The following is a 16412-nucleotide window of genomic DNA, read 5'->3' as shown; positions in this document are numbered from 1 at the left end:
AACTATTGTAAAAAGTGGTCATTTCTGCCAACAATATATTTAAGAGAGAGTATTTTACAGAAGTAAAATTAATAAGATTTAAAATCTTTGCCACAGTAAAGTTGGACTTTACTAAACATCGCCATAGCTTTTCCTTCCAAATGGTTAAATATTATACAGATTTTTTGTCCCATGATAATTCACAAGTTTTATCACAACATAATTTATTTTCTATTTTTAGGCAGTACTTACAGTTTGATCTGTTATTTCACAAATTGGGCGCAATACAGACCAGGAATAGGTCGGTACATGCCTGAGCATATTGATCCTTTCATGTGCACGCATCTGATTTACGCGTTTGCCAACATGAATGAAAACCATCATATCACTACCTACGAATGGAACGATGAAACTCTTTACAAAACATTCAATGGTCTCAAAAAGCAGTGAGTAGAGAGACATTTCTCAACAGTACATTCACACACTAAAGATTTCCTTAATCTATGGTTCGTTCACATGTTAAATGTTTTCAGGTTCTCCTATTCTTCCACCCACCGTTCCCCACCCACCACCGAATTTCTTCTCCCCTATCGTCAAGGCATTGAATTCTTACGGAACAGTTCAGTGAATTGCCAGAGAACCTCCAGTACTTTGCCCTCGAAGCAAACAACAAAGATCATTCTCATTATCAGAAATTTTAAATTATGTGAAAAGGTTAAGGAAGCTGGGTTTGTTTTCACCTGAAAAAAGGAGACTTCTTCAAAATTGATACAGTAAATTATTCACCGTGAACAGAGTTTCAAATCCCAGAAGACAAGCTAAGAATTGGGAGGTAGACAGTAAGTTAGAATGTTGTCATCCAAAGGGTAATAGAGCTTGTAATACATTGCCCTCCTGCTCCTCATTGCCAGTCTCCAATGATCTCCTGCTGCTGGCTGTTCGCCATCCATGCCTGGCTCCTGTGCTCCATCTTTTCTTATTGCCCTTTGTGCACCTCCAATGCCAGGGCTCTGTGGATGACAGTGTTGTGCAATATAGGACATATTACCAATTTTTCTAGCTCTTAGAGTGGGATATAGCAAAGTCTGCCCAGAGTTATTTAAGCATTGGAAGTGTTGCCCAAAAGCTTCCTCTCTGAGCATCCGAGTTCTGACACAGCATCCTATGGTTGCGTATGTGGGTTCTCTAGAGGTGTCATCAATTATGAGTGGACTGCATATCACTTAGCTCACAGGAGTCAGCGTTGCGTTAGACTTTCAAACAATTTGGTCACATTAGGTTTTCAAATGAAAAAATCATCTATACTTCCTAAGTATGACCTAATCTGACTGGTGCAATCTAATTAGTCAAGAGAACTCTGCAACACTTTGGAGAGCGAAGCAACTTGTGAAAAGCCCGGTAAGAGTAGTTAAAGAGAGCACAGAGAGTCGGAACAACGACAGCACTGAAACAGAGTGAGGAATCTGAAAAGTGAACTCAGCAATGCAGAGGAAGAAGCGGCGGAACACGAGGAATAAAAACTAAGGGCGCGATTTTCGGATGTCCGAGCGGGTGCGTTCGTGGCGGGGGGGGCAGCGAAAATGACGCGCCGAGATGCGCGCGCAGCCCCCGCATGCGGGACTACAGCCAGCAATTAAGGCTGGCGGGATCCCACTTAATCAATTAATTTGATACTTCAGGTCGTTAGGAGACCTGATTTGGGGGATATTTTAGGAGGGGTGGGATTTTCAGGTCAACTGAGTGTGTTTCCCGTACTGGGGGAAACACTCCTAGTTGAAATGGACGTGTTGCAGCCATTAGCCTGTGGCAGCTGCAAAGGTGGGGGAAGACCCTCACTCATTGCAGGAGGCAACTCTGTCACTTTGGACAAAGTTTGGCCTGCACCACCCTCCTCCTAACACAAAAAAATCACAAACTTGCAACCCCAACCCCGGTGTGCAGACACATTTACCTACCTTGCGGACCCCTTAAACATACATCTTCCAGATGGGGGCCGCCATAGCTGCAGTCATGACCTCCTCAGAGGACGAACAGCATCACCAGCCACGCCATCCACCTCTGACACGTGGAGCTCCACAACACAGTGCTGTGACACATCCACCTGCACAGCAGGAGGGAGGGCAACCACAGAAAGAGATGCGTCGCAGAAGGCACTACCCTCGCCACAGGGTCTACAGACCGAGGCACAGCTTCTTGGACCTCTGAGGAGCAGTGTACACAGAGGCTCAGAGTCACTTGACATGTAGTTGTGGACATCTGCAGCCTCTTTGATGCCGAGCTGCTCCCGGCTGGCCCGAGCACCATCTTCTTACCTGTCGCTGTCAAAGTCACCACTGCCCTCAACAACTTCTCCTCCGCATCCTTCCAGGGTGCCACCGGAGTCGTCTGCACAAAAGAGTCCTGCAAATACACCTACACCCACTCTGCAGTGACACAAAGGGTGGCATCAGTTGTGGGTCTTCATGGTGATCCTCAGGAAAGGGCATTATTGCACAAACCAGACAAGATTTGCAAAGACGTGGCAGTAGTGGTGATAACAAATTTTTATGTTTTTTTGCAAAACAAACAAAAGTAAATCAAAAACATGACATTTTGTCTTACACCCTTGTGCATACCCTTTGTGCTCACAAAACCTTCACCTTACGTTTACGGGAAACCCCTACATGGTACTACCCCTGTGGCTTCAGCAGAGGCAGTGGCAGGTTGCTCTTGTCCATGCCCTGACCGATGAGATGCTTTGCGCGGACGCACCTGTGCAGGGGTAGACTCGGCCACCTGGAGAGGGGGCAGCATTGCGGGTACTGGTTGAGAGGGGGGCAACGGGTGAGACATGGGAGCTCTTTGAGTGGCGTCCCCACTTCCATATCCCCTTTCACCATCATCCCTCTCCTGGCCCAGGCCCACGTCACTCCTTCCACCTTGCTGGACAACAGTTTGGAGGACTTGTGTGAAGCCTTGGAGGTATCTGTCAGCCTGTTTAAGACGGCAGAATGTTGCTCACCCTGAATCTGAACGGCCGTTGTCAGGGCCTGAATGGACTCATTGTTGAGCCATGCTTGCAGCTCGATGGAGGCTAGCCTTTCCTCCATCGCAGACATTCCCGCACCTTCCCGCGACACTATCTCAGAGATGCCTTCACGTCCCTGTGACACTATGTCGGAGATACCCTCCTGTACCTGTTCCACCATTCCACTCATGCAGGAGTTGGACTCCTCCATGGAGATTGTGGAGAGTGCGCGTGGCAATTGTTCCAGTACCTCGGCAATGTGCTGCTGGCCCTCGATGACTCTCCTTTTCACGGCTGGCCCCCAGGGTTCAGCATCCGGGCCCAGCTGAGCAGAGCCTGGAGAAGAGTGTTCCCACCAACGCGGACTCTCCACGGCTGCCCCTGCCACCAGGGTTTGCTTGTGCTCACGTGCGTGGTGACTCGCCATGTGCAAGCCCAACTAAGTGAGGACAGGGACCCACCGAGGTGTGTGTATCTGTGCTGGTTGGTGACTGGCTCAGATGTGACAATGCACCCTCAGAGGCCGGCAGGTCCTCTGAGGAATCGCCCTCCGCAGCCACGGCGCTCGCAGATGGCCCTGCAAGAGACCAGAAAGCAATATTAAGCATGTGGACAGATATTGAGGTGCTGCAGATGCCAAGTGATGCTAAGATCATTTGCTATCATGAGTGCTGAGTGTCAGATTTCTGTCCCCAGCCATTTGTGCACTCCCAGTCTTGGCGTCCGCCACAGACAGGCACTCCAGCGTCCGGCTTATTTCTAGTGCCTGCGACTCCGCGTCTGTTAAGACCACCTGGTGGGCCAGCCCTCTCCGGTCCTTGCCCTCTCCCGGGCATTCTGGCATCTCTTCTCCTATCAATGCAAAACACAGAGGCATGATTGAGTGATGGTTGCATGGTGACCCGCTGCATGCATTTGTGTGGGTGGGGGTGAGCGTGAGGGAGATGCACGGGAGGGTGCGTGTGAGACATAGCCATGAGATTGTATGAGGATTGGTTTGTGTGGTAGTGTTCGAATGGAAATTGGGGCGGTGAGTAAGTGCAGGCAAGGTGAGGATGATGGTTGAGTAGATGTGAGGAGTGATGCGAGAGCGTTGTGGTGGCAGTGCAGAAGGAGTTGTGTGGTGGTGGAGGTGATGTGGAAGACGGAATGTGGGAGAATGCAAAAGTATACTCACTTTGGCTGACCTGGTTAGATCATTAAATCGCTTCCTGCACTGGACCCAGGTTTTGCACACATTGCCGCTGCTGCTGACCTCCTCGGCCACCTCCAGCCAGGCCTTCCTGGTGGCGGAGGGAGGCCACCTCCTCCCATCCGATGGAAAAAAAATTTCCGTCCTCCTCCTCACCCCATCGAGCAGCACCTGGAATGAGGAGTCAGAGAACCTTGGAGCAGCCTTGCCTCTGGCCTGCTCCATACTCCAAAATTGGTCCTTTGCTGCAAGAGGAGCATTGGAGGACTGCCCCTTTAAATAGGGCTCCTCCTGCTGACAGCCTGTGATGCGGGTGCGCAGTGCGCCCACTGCCCAGTCGACCCCCCACTGCCAACCCGCCTCCCTCCTAATATCGGTCCCAAAGTGTTCAATTATACACTTTAATATTTAACTCTAAAATAGATTAAAGGGTTACTAAATTTAAAAAAAATAAATACATAAGAGTCAAGGGCAAAAACCATACTATTAATAGGCTAAATATACTAAACTGAGAAGAAACTGCTTATTAAAGATAGATGCAGGTGAGACTATAATGAATAATGAAGAGATGGCAGACTTGTTGAATGAATACTTTGTATCTGTTTTCACAGTAGAGGAAGAGGACAAAATGCCATCGGTACAAGGGAACCTAAAAATAAGTTGTGGAGAGGAACTTAGTGGATTTAATATAAGTTTAAAAAATGGCAATAGAGGAAATAATGGAACTTAAGGTAGACAAATGTCCAGGACCTGATGGTTTCCACCCTAGGGTATTAAAAGAAACAGGTGGGGAAACTTCAGCTTTTCAGCATACATATCAGTGACTTGGATGGAGGAATAGAGAGTTGGATATCCAAGTTTGCAGATGACAATAGGTTAGGAGGCACAATAAGTTGTATAGATAGGAGCACAAAGTTACAAAGGGGCATAGACAGATTAAGTGAGTGGGCAAAACTGGCAGATGGAGTTCAATGTGGGGAAATGTGAGGTCATCCACATTGAATCAAAGAAATAGAAATTAGAATATTTTCTTAATGGCGAGATACTAGAGGAAGAGCAATGGGATTTGGATGTCCCTGTACACAAATCACTAAAAGCTAGTGCATTGGTACAAAACTTAAACAAAAAGGCTAATGGAATGTTGCCCATTATCTCAAGAGGGTTGGAATACAAAGGGGAGGAATTTATGCTTCAGTTGTACAGAGCCTTGGTCAAACCCCATCTGGAGTATTGCGTTCAGTCTGGGCACCGCAGCTCCGGAAGGATATATTGGCTTGGAGGGGGTACAGTGCAGATTCACCAAAATGATACCGAGGCTCATAGGTTAAATTATGAGAACAGATTGCATAAACTTAGCTTGTATTCCCCTGAGTTTAGAAGGTTCAGGAGTAATCTAATTGAGGCATTTTAAATTATAAAAGAACTCAATAGAGTAGATACAGAGAAGTTTTTTCCTCTGGTGGGAGAATCCAGAACAGGGGGAGCAATCTTAAAATTAGAACTAGGCTATTCAGGAGTGGAATCAGGAAGCAATTTTTGACTCAAAGGATAGCAGAAATCTCGAATAGTCTTCCCTAAAAAGCTGTGGATACTGGGTCAATTGAAATTTTCAAGACTGAGATCGACAGATTTTTATTAGGCAAGGGTGTCAAGGGATTATGGATCAAAGGTGGGTAAATGGAGTTCAGTACTGATCAGCCATGATTTAATTGAATGGTGGAACAGGCTCAAAGGGATTGAATGGCCTACTGTAGAAATTACAACATGGAAACAGGCCATGTATTGGTATTTATCATGTACACCAGTATTAGTTCTAATCCCATGTGCCCACCTTGTTCCCAGATACTTCTATGCCCCTTTCTTTCAACCACCATGGTAATCTATTTTTAAATGTTGATATATGACCGCAATAATAGTGGTGCACTGTGTATTGACTGATGTGACTAGCGTCATCTAAGGCTACCTAGAAGGACACAGTGGCATAAAAAGTTATGGCTATAGTCACTTTAACAGCCATTTACAAGAGTCCTTGTTGATCAGGGCTGCATGTCTGCAGCCAGCAGCTGGTGTATCTCCTCAATTGCCTCCTGGGGGAAATGCATCCTTCTAAAGTACTGCCTTTGTCTAAAGTCAAGATGTGACCTTCGAGGACAGTAAACCCTGTGGAGTGGGTATCAATGGGTCAGATGTTGATACCTTCTGTGACATCTCACTCACCATGCTTCCATTCTCTTCTCCATATCCTCAACATTTCTCCTCTTACAGAAACTAGGTATTCCTGTAGGAAAATTCATTACTTCCCCTGACACTTTTTTAAAAATGTACTCTTAATGTTCTGATGTACTATTAAGTGCCTAAAATGTAAAATGGCTCCAAAAATGTAAAACGGATCCAAATATTGTAGTCTCTTCTCAATCTGTGAAAGACCTATAGGTAAGAAGCATCCACTCCACTCTGCTGTCTCTGGGACACTACTAACCTTCACAATGCCACCTTTGTATTGATGTTGTTTCCAGATCCAGCATAGGTGTGCAGACTGAGGGAAATTGCAGATAGGACATAACCACACCCATTTCCATCACTTACCTGCAGTAGGGTGGGCAGATGATCACTACCGGGTTCATGGGAACAAAATCCAGGTGGGCAGTTTATAGGGTAGGGTTGTGGAAGAACACCTCCCTGCCCTATTTCCTTCGATTACTACCATGAAACTGCCCCAAAATAGGCAGTTTCTATTGGGGAAATCCAGGAATGAAGATATTCTATAGAAAGAAGAGAATGTAGACTTAGAATAACAGGTTTTCTTTCACTAGAATAAGATAGTGGGTGATTTAATAAATGATTCCACAAAGGTGGAAGACCAAATTTGCAGGTATTTTCCCAGATAATCTCTGTAACCAAACACAACTCTCTGTGTTATAGTCCTACAGTACTTGTATAGCATTTTCTTTAGGTCACTGAAACCAATCTTTGCTTTCAAGATTGTGAGGTTCAACTTAAGTTAGTTGTTAAAATAACACCTGAAAATTATTTTATTTCTTACAGGAATACTGCTTTGAAGACACTTGTGGCTCTTGGAGGGTGGAATTTTGGTTCCAAACGGTAAGAACTTGTGACAAAACTGCATTAATATACAAATGTAACTAATGTCAAGTGTTTATAATTGATTCTCTGTAAAAGATTGTCGAATTGATGACATAGACAGAGTATTTAGGCTTTCCACGGTAGTATTCTTAATTTAAAAATGAAATAGGCTGTAGAATTTTTCAAAGAGCTGAAAAGCTATAAGCAGAGATTGGTTGAGAAGCAAGACTGGCTAACTTCTCTCCCTTTCCTTCAACTGGAGACACTGGTCCTGATATTAATGGGGCCAGAGAGGGTTGGGGGAGGCCAAATTCAGCCGAAGAACCCGGCAACGCCAAGGGCGTGGAGGCCCTGCCGATCTTAATGGCAGGGTCTCATTAACATATTGTAGGGCTGCCTCAAACCTAGCAGCCAGCTAAATGGACAGTCTGGCGGGCAGAAACACTGGAGGCTGCAACCGGGGACCCTTGCGGGTGTTCCCGGCACCGGGAAGGAAGCTCCGGGCAGCAATCAGGAGGCGGGGCAGGTCGACGAGCGGGAGGGCTGTGGGGAGGTCAGTGATTGGGAGGGCTGGGGGGAGGTTTGCGATTGGGAGGGCTTTGGGGGAGGTTTTGAGATCGGATGAATGGGGGGAGGCTGGAGATCGGGACTGGGGGAGGCCGAAGGCTTCCTTGAGGGGCCTGGAGGAAGCACTCCTGTTTCTCCTGGCCCACATAAAATGCTAAAATAGCCACTTGGAGAGCCGGCAGCCCCCGCCTCAGATCAGCTGCCGGGAATCCCACAGGTTGGGCCTCCCCCTCACTTACTATTAAATTTAAGTTGTGGTGCCATTGATGTCACCAGGCCACGATTTTGGTATCTTAATTAGGCCCCCACCTGCCTTTTGCAGGAGCCTTGTGCATGGCCTGATTCCTGTAATTTAAAATTTAAAGGGGAAGGAATGGGGTCGGATTGGCCAATCCTGATATTTTAATCACTGACCCTCCCCACCTGTCGGATGGGTGTTAAAATTGAGGCCACCGAATCCAGTTGTAACATTCCCTTCCTCCACTACTGCCCTAGCTGACTCAGCACAGACCAGGGACTAAATCTGGAATCTTTCTGGTCTGCATTGTTTAGTACCATACCACTTACCCATAGAGCCACTGCAGGAGCTGATTCCACAAACATGTACAACAGTAATTTCCAGGCTATAGACTTAAGAACTGTTGAATTGAGGACTACTGAATTCAGAAATTAATGCTTACTTTTTATTTAAACTAGCCTAACTTTAGTGTATGTTTACTTTTGCAACCAAATATTGGCATCATGTAAAAAGGTATTTGTCACTTATGTATTTTTTCTGTAAAATATGTAATTTCATTCCCATTCATGAATTTTAAAATACATGTCACACTACATGCAGTTTTGTGTTTACATTGTGATAAATATGAACAAAAGAACACTTCACAAAATATTTAATTTGCTCCTACCCCTCTGCCTCCTCCCCCAGTTATAACAGCATGGTGTCTACTCATTCAAATCGAGCAATATTTATTCATTCTGTGATTCGCTTTCTGAGGCAGCATGATTTTGATGGTTTAGATCTGGATTGGGAATATCCAGGTTCAAAAGGAAACCCGCCAGGAAGCAAACAACTGTTCACAAATTTGGTTAAGGTAAGAAAAACAGTTTCAGTTTGATAACATGTCAGATGTGCAGTACTATATAATTATTAATTATGAAATGTTGTATGTCCTCAAATCAATAACATATCAGTTTGCCTTCTGTCCGTTTGGATTTATTTTCTGTCTAAAGTGTTCGAAAAATTTTTTTAAAGAGCATTGTTATCCTGGTAAAGTGACTAGCAGTTTGCTTTACCAGGCTTAAAATAGAGAGCTACACAGTGATATGGTTGGTGTTGCAGTGATATTATTGCATCACCAATTGTATCTGCTGCTAACATTTTTAGATTTGTTAATCGGCAACTAAAAGTAGTATTATATTATGACTACTGGTATGTCTGAACAGGATAGCCCATGACCCTCAAGCTAGTTTGTCAATATAACAAATTTATTTCCATCTGAAGAGGTGAAACAGCAGAAAAAATTGTTTCACGGCAGAATTTGAGGAGTAATTGCATGATCTTAGCCCCAATTTTAACTCAGGGTAGGCGGGGTGTGCAGTGGTCAGGAATCCCCCACCGAGTGTTGAGTGTGAGGCCAGGCCATTTTAACTCCCAGGCCTCGTTTAACGTGTCTGCACTATCTCCCACCCAAAGCCAACGGGAATGATGACAGAGCGGGTTGGCAGGAGCGGAAAATTAGGCGGGAGGCCGACATGCTGGGGACACCAGGCATAAGGTTAGTGGTGGGAGGGGGGGGGGGTTCTGTAAAGAGTTGCTCATGGTGGAAGGGAGATGGAAGGCCGGGACTGGGGAAGCCCAAGGATTCCCTGCGGGGCGCACTGGAGCACCCCTGCCCGCTGTACTTACTATGATACCATGGTACTCCCGACCACATATGCTTAATGGACGATCCTGAATTTCTAGACCACCCTTTTCTCTGCTGCCTCCTGTCAGGTTTCGCTGGTGGGTTTTGTGGTGCAGCCGACATTATCGCGTTGCCACTTCAGAATATTAAATAGGCCCCCGCTTGCCTGCGGCAGACAGCGTCCTGTGCCTGAAATATCCCTGGTCAAAGTGGCGGCTGGCGGAAATGCGGCACAAACCCCTCAACAATTTTAACTACCCACCCACCCCATTCGTTCCAGGCGTGGCTGGGTTAAAATCAGGACTCTCGCATTTCCATTGGGAAGCGGTGCTTGCAAGGAGCTTGGGTTGGATAGAGAGCTAAAATTATCTGACCTGTGCTCCCTGCAAGCGCAGCTCCCCGCTTGGACCATGGGATCACAGAATTACGACTATGATTTTGTTTCCCCCTAGGAATTGAAAAGAGCCTTTAACAGAGAAAGAAGCAAAGGAAAGGCCAAACTACTGCTTACAGCTGCTGTGGCTGCTGGTAAAGAGACCATTGATAATAGTTATGAGATACGTAAAATCTCTAAGTGAGTATAATTTTTTTTTTAAAATACAAACCCTTTTTGTGCCTTATAACTTTCAAATTAGCCAGTATTGTTTCAATCAATCCTCTGCTGCTGAAAAATTGCATGCTATTTCAGCCTCCGAAGTTTTGATTTTTTTTCAATTGAGCAACTTAGGTGACGGACTGAGTCTAAGAAGCACAAAAGGACACCACAAAAGTTAAAAACAACAGAAGAAAAGTAAATCAAGAAGTAATGATTAGCTAATGCCAAGTTTGAGTTTTAAAAAAATGTAGATTGTAAAAGGAAAGGAAGACTGAGACCATTTCCACCTTTTCACTGAGGGTTCTGCAGGCGTTACAGTGGGAGATTAGTGTGTTTCCTGCCGAATTTCAGCTCCTACTAGTTTATATACCAGGGAAGATCCTAATATTCTTGGTACCTTCAGTTCAGTTACATACGGTAGTGCACCAGTCTGATAAAAAGCTGTATAGTTTTAATTCTGTAGGCAGCTTCGTGTGATCTTATTAGGGAGTGTGGGAAATAGTTATGGTGGTTGTTTACATTTTGGATTCAAATATTACTGCCTTGAGCAGGATTCATGTTATGCTCTCTAAAAGTAAAATTTTTTTTTTAACAATGACTAGGGGAATGATTGGGAATGTTTTGTACCTTAATTGTGTTGGGCATTATTGTATATAAATGCAAGTTATTGTTGTTTATAGTCCAGATGAATCAGCATCATCATTGATTATGATTTAATTTACTGCATTTTTATTTCTGTAGATATCTAGATTTCATCAGTGTGATGACATATGATTTCCATGGTGCCTGGGATGCTTTCACTGGACACAACAGTCCTTTGTATCGTGGCGCTGCTGATCAGGGTCTTTTTACAGAATTTAATACCGTATGTTTACAAATTCCACCATTCACATTGAAGTACATGAAAGTAGCAATAACCACATTCTAACATTTTAACTTTTGAAACATTTTCTTAGAAGAGGTTTGAAAAGGTGCTTAATCTTTCTTGAACCCAGTGTCCTTGTTTTAATCGCTCCTGTTGCAGGATTTTGTTGTTAAATACTGGAGAAGTAACGGTGCACCATCAAACAAACTGCTAGTTGGAATCGCAACATATGGACGAACCTTCCGGCTTAGCTCTTCGAATTCAAGCGTTGGTGCTCCAGCATCTGGTCCTGGACCAGCTGGTCGGTTCACAAGAGAGGATGGTTTCTGGGCTTATTATGAGGTGATAAAACTTGAGTAAATTTATTTTTAATTGAGCAAATTTAAATCAAAACGAAGTGCTAATTATACAATATTCAAAATGTTGTACATGCCTGTGGTCAAATTTGTGGCATAAGCACCCCCCCCCCCAATACCCATTTTGAATATACTATAGGGACAGAAAAGGCTTGCCATGAGAGCTTGTTCCGTAGCCCACTTGACTAGGAATTAGCAAAATCAGTGATGGAGCAGCTCTTAAAGGACTGCAGCTGCTCTCCATAAAAGGGAAAGTTGTAGTGACAGAAAAGTTAATTAATTTTCCTCAATGGCACAGCATGGACATGTGAACAACACTGTTCCCTTTAATGCTGAAGAGTTGACGGTTGTGCTACAGATGATGCATCAGAGGAGGGTGGCCCTATTTGGGGCTGAAGGTCCCCCTCCAGTAAAAGCAAAGATGTCAGGTACATGGACTCAATAATATCATCCAGTTCCCTCATACCAGGCTGCAAATGAAGAAGTTGTTTCCAAGTATCAGGAGGATGGCAAAGTAAACTGTATTCCTCCCACAACATTTCAAGCATTGTGCACAACCATTGGCCTTTTGCGCACACTCTTTCATTAAGTCTAAGCTGGATAACACCATTTTCTTAAAGGATAAGGCCAAGAATAAAAATCCTTCCTGGTGACCTTAGGAGACATCTGTCACATCAGACAATCCCCAGTGCACATGTATCACGGAATTGACAGACACTATGGGGGAAAAATTGGATAGGGGCTGTTTCTGGGTGCAGGTAGCGTGATGTGCTATTACCCCTCGCCAAATGACCCCTGCGCAGGCAGAACACAAGTTTCGGCCCACTCGAGGACTCACCTGCAATCGGCGTTCCATTCCAGGCCTTGCATGTGGAATCAATGCAGTTTGCACTTTCCACCACCAGGGGGAGCTCAGTCTCTTAAAGGGAGGATGTTTCTTAGAAATCTCAAAGATAGCTGGTACCTGTTATTTGCTGAAAATAACAGTCTACTGTCTACACGGAGTCTGAATGGAGATCAGACATTGCACACGTAAAACAGATACAGGTCCCATCCCTATGTTTACAGACTGATGAGTTATGTTAAAACATCGAATAAAGGTTGCACACTACTAAATCCCACATCCTCCAATCTGCACGCCAGACCTCACCAATCTGCTGATCTGAGTTAGTACCAAGCCTGCGAGAGTGCGTGCACCAAGGTTCTCTGCTGATGCACTAGAGGCCTTGGTGCAAGAAGTGGACAGAAGGAGGGACAATGCTGTGTCAGCCTGTCTCGTGAAGTGGAGGTAGCGAAAAGACGACTCTGGTATGTCTAGGTTTTGGTAGTAAGCCGTGTGGCCAAAATACCTATGGAGTCATTGCACCTGCATTTGTTGGTTCTTCATGAATTCCTCTTCCTGATTTCAATTGTACAGCACATTAGGAACTCCAAAAGGAATACTCATCCTCACTTATTTGCAAGGTATCACATCGAATTTTTAAAAAAATTTTATTATTCGTTCACGGGATGTGGGCGTCGCTGGCGAGGCCAGCATTTATTGCCCATCCCTAATTGCCCTCGAGAAGGTGGTGGTGAGCCGCCTTCTTGAACCGCTGCAGTCCGTGTGGTGACGGTTCTCCCACAGTGCTGTTAGGAAGGGAGTTCCAGGATTTTGACCCAGCGACGATGAAGGAACGGCGATATATTTCCAAGTTGGGATGGTGTGTGACTTGGAGGGGAACGTGCAGGTGATGTTGTTCCCATGTGCCTGCTGCTCTTGTCCTTCTAGGTGGTAGAGGTCGCAGGTTTGGGAGGTGCTGTCGAAGAAGCCTTGGCGAGTTGCTGCAGTGCATCCTGTGGATGGTACACACTGCAGCCACAGTGCGCCAGTGGTGAAGGGAGTGAATGTTTAGGGTGATGGATGGGGTGCCAATCAAGCGGGCTGCTTTATCTTGGATGGTGTCGAGCTTCTTGAGTGTTGTTGGAGCTGCACTCATCCAGGCAAGTGGAGAGTATTCCATCACACTCCTGACTTGTGCCTTGTAGATGGTGGAAAGGCTTTGGGGAGTCAGGAGGTGAGTCACTCGCCGCAGAACACCCAGCCTCTGACCTGCTCTTGTAGCCACAGTATTTATATGGCTGGTCCAGTTCAGTTTCTGGTCAATGGTGACCCCCAGGATGTTGATGGTGGGGGATTCGGCGATGGTAATGCCGTTGAATGTCAAGGGGAGGTGGTTAGACTCTCTCTTGTTGGAGATGGTCATTGCCTGGCACTTATCTGGCGCGAATGTTACTTGCCACTTATGAGCCCAAGCCTGGATGTTGTCCAGGTCTTGCTGCATGCGGGCTCGGACTGCTTCATTGTCTGAGGGGTTGCGAATGGAACTGAACACTGTGCAGTCATCAGCGAACATCCCCATTTCTGACCTTATGATGGAGGGAAGGTCATTGATGAAGCAGCTGAAGATGGTTGGGCCTCGGACACTGCCCTGAGGAACTCCTGCAGCAATGCCCTGGGGCTGAGATGATTGGCCTCCAACAACCACTACCATCTTCCTTTGTGCTCGGTATGACTCCAGCCACTGGAGAGTTTTCCCCCTGATTCCCATGGACTTCAATTTTACTAGGGCTCCTTGGTGCCACACTCGGTCAAATGCTGCCTTGATGTCAAGGGCAGTCACTCTCACCTCACCTCTGGAATTCAGCTCTTTTGTCCATGTTTGGACCAAGGCTGTAATGAGGTCTGGAGCCGAGTGGTCCTGGCGGAACCCAAACTGAGCATCGGTGAGCAGGTTATTGGTGAGTAAGTGCCGCTTGATAGCACTGTCGACGACACCTTCCATCACTTTGCTGATGATTGAGAGTAGACTGATGGGGTGGTAATTGGCCGGATTGGATTTGTCCTGCTTTTTGTGGACAGGACATACCTAGGCAATTTTCCACATTGTCGGGTAGATGCCAGTGTTGTAGCTGTACTGGAACAGCTTGGCTAGAGGCGCAGCTAGTTCTGGAGCACAAGTCTTCAGCACTACAGCTGGGATGTTGTCGGGGCCCATAGCCTTTGCTGTATCCAGTGCACTCAGCCATTTCTTGATATCACGCGGAGTGAATCGAATTGGCCGAAGACTGGCTTCCGTGATGGTGGGGATATCGGGAGGAGGCTGAGATGGATCATCCACTCGGCACTTCTGGCTGAAGATGGTTGCAAACGCTTCAGCCTTGTCTTTTGCACTCACGTGCTGGACTCCACCATCATTGAGGATGGGGATGTTTGCAGAGCCTCCTCCACTGCCATTCACGACTGGATGTGGCAGGACTGCAGAGCTTTGATCTGATCCGTTGGTTGTGGAATCGCTTAGCTCTGTCTATAGCATGTTGCTTCCGCTGTTTAGCATGCATGTAGTCCTGAGTTGTAGCTTCACCAGGTTGGTACCTCATTTTTAGGTACGCCTGGTGCTGCTCCTGGCATGCTCTTCTACACTCCTCATTGAACCAGGGTTGATCCCCTGGCTTGTTGGTAATGGTAGAGTGAGGAATATGCCGGGCCATGAGGTTACAGATTGTGGTGGAATACAATTCTGCTGCTGCTGATGGCCCACAGCGCCTCATAGATGCCCAATTTTGAGCTGCTAGATCCGTTCTGAATCTATCCCATTTAGCACGGTGGTGGTGCCACACAACACGTTGGATGGTGTCCTCAGTGCGAAGACGGGACTTGGTCTCCACAAGGACTGTGCGGTGGTCACTCCTACCAATACTGTCATGGACAGATGCATTTGCGACAGGGAGATTGGTGAGGACGAGGTCAAGTAAGTTTTTCCCTCGTGTTGGTTCGCTCACCACCTGCTGCAGGCCCAGTCTAGCAGCTATGTCCTTCAGGACTCGGCCAGTAGTGGTGCTACCGAGCCACTCTTGGTGATGGACATTGAAGTCCCCCACCCAGAGTACATTTTGTGCCCTTGCTACCCTCAGTGCTTCCTCCAAGTGGTGCTCAACATGGAGGAGGACTGATTCATCAGCTGAGGGAGGACGGTAGGTGGTAATCAGCAGGAGGTTTCCTTGCCCATGTTTGACCTGATGCCATGAGATTTCATGGGGTCCAGAGTCAATGTTGAGGACTCCCAGGGCCACTCCCTCCTGACTGTATATCACTGTACCGCCACCTCTGGTGGGTCTGTCCTGCCGGTGGGACAGGACATACCCAGGGATGGTGATGGAAGAGTCTGGGACGTTGGCTGAAAGATATGATTCTGTGAGTATGGCTATGTCAGGCTGTTGCTTGACTAGTCTGTGGGACAGCTCTCCCAATTTTGGCACAAGTCCCCAGATGTTAGTAAGGAGGACCTTGTAGGGTCGACTGGGCTTGGTGTTTTGCCGTTGTCCTGTCCGGTGCCTAGTGGTCCGATGCCGGGTGGTCCTTCCGGTTTTATTCTTATTATGACTTTTCGTAGCGAGATTTTACAACCGAGTGGCAAGGACGGCAGGTTTCCTTCCCTAAAGGACATTAGTGAACCAGATGGGTTTTTACGACAATCCGGTAGTTTCATGGCCATCATCACTGATACTAGTATTTTAATTCCAGATTTTTATTTAATTAATTGAATTTAATTAATTGAATTTAAATTCGCCAGCTGCCGTGGCAGGATTTGAACTCATGACTCTGGATTTTAGTCCAGGTCTCTGGATTACTAGCCCAGTAACATAACCACTATGCTACCGAATCCAGCAATACACAAGGATAATTAAGTAAAGTAGGGGTAGGAAAAATAAACAAAAGTGCAAAAATAGAGCCCTTCCCAGGGAAAAAAAAGCAATTAATTAATGAACCAAAATACAGCCAAGGGTATATGAAATTGCAAAAAGGTAAAAACTTACCTCCTC

At 46.1% G+C, this 16412-nt stretch overlaps 1 protein-coding gene across 1 annotated transcript in view; it reads left to right on the top strand.

Moving 5' to 3' along the window:
* LOC137344650 (chitinase-3-like protein 1) overlaps nucleotides 1-16412 on the top strand; it is a 41439-nt gene that overhangs the window by 14391 nt on the left and 10636 nt on the right. The window contains exons 5-10 of the mRNA XM_068007773.1: nucleotides 221-425; nucleotides 7224-7280; nucleotides 8755-8920; nucleotides 10186-10307; nucleotides 11070-11193; nucleotides 11353-11535. Coding sequence (XP_067863874.1) covers nucleotides 221-425; nucleotides 7224-7280; nucleotides 8755-8920; nucleotides 10186-10307; nucleotides 11070-11193; nucleotides 11353-11535 — 857 coding nt within the window. The remainder of the gene's footprint in view (nucleotides 1-220; nucleotides 426-7223; nucleotides 7281-8754; nucleotides 8921-10185; nucleotides 10308-11069; nucleotides 11194-11352; nucleotides 11536-16412) is intronic.

Source organism: Heptranchias perlo, chromosome 27 (assembly GCF_035084215.1).
Source record: "Heptranchias perlo isolate sHepPer1 chromosome 27, sHepPer1.hap1, whole genome shotgun sequence".
Classification (NCBI taxonomy): domain Eukaryota; kingdom Metazoa; phylum Chordata; class Chondrichthyes; order Hexanchiformes; family Hexanchidae; genus Heptranchias; species Heptranchias perlo.
This window is presented reverse-complemented; position numbering and strand designations above follow the sequence as displayed.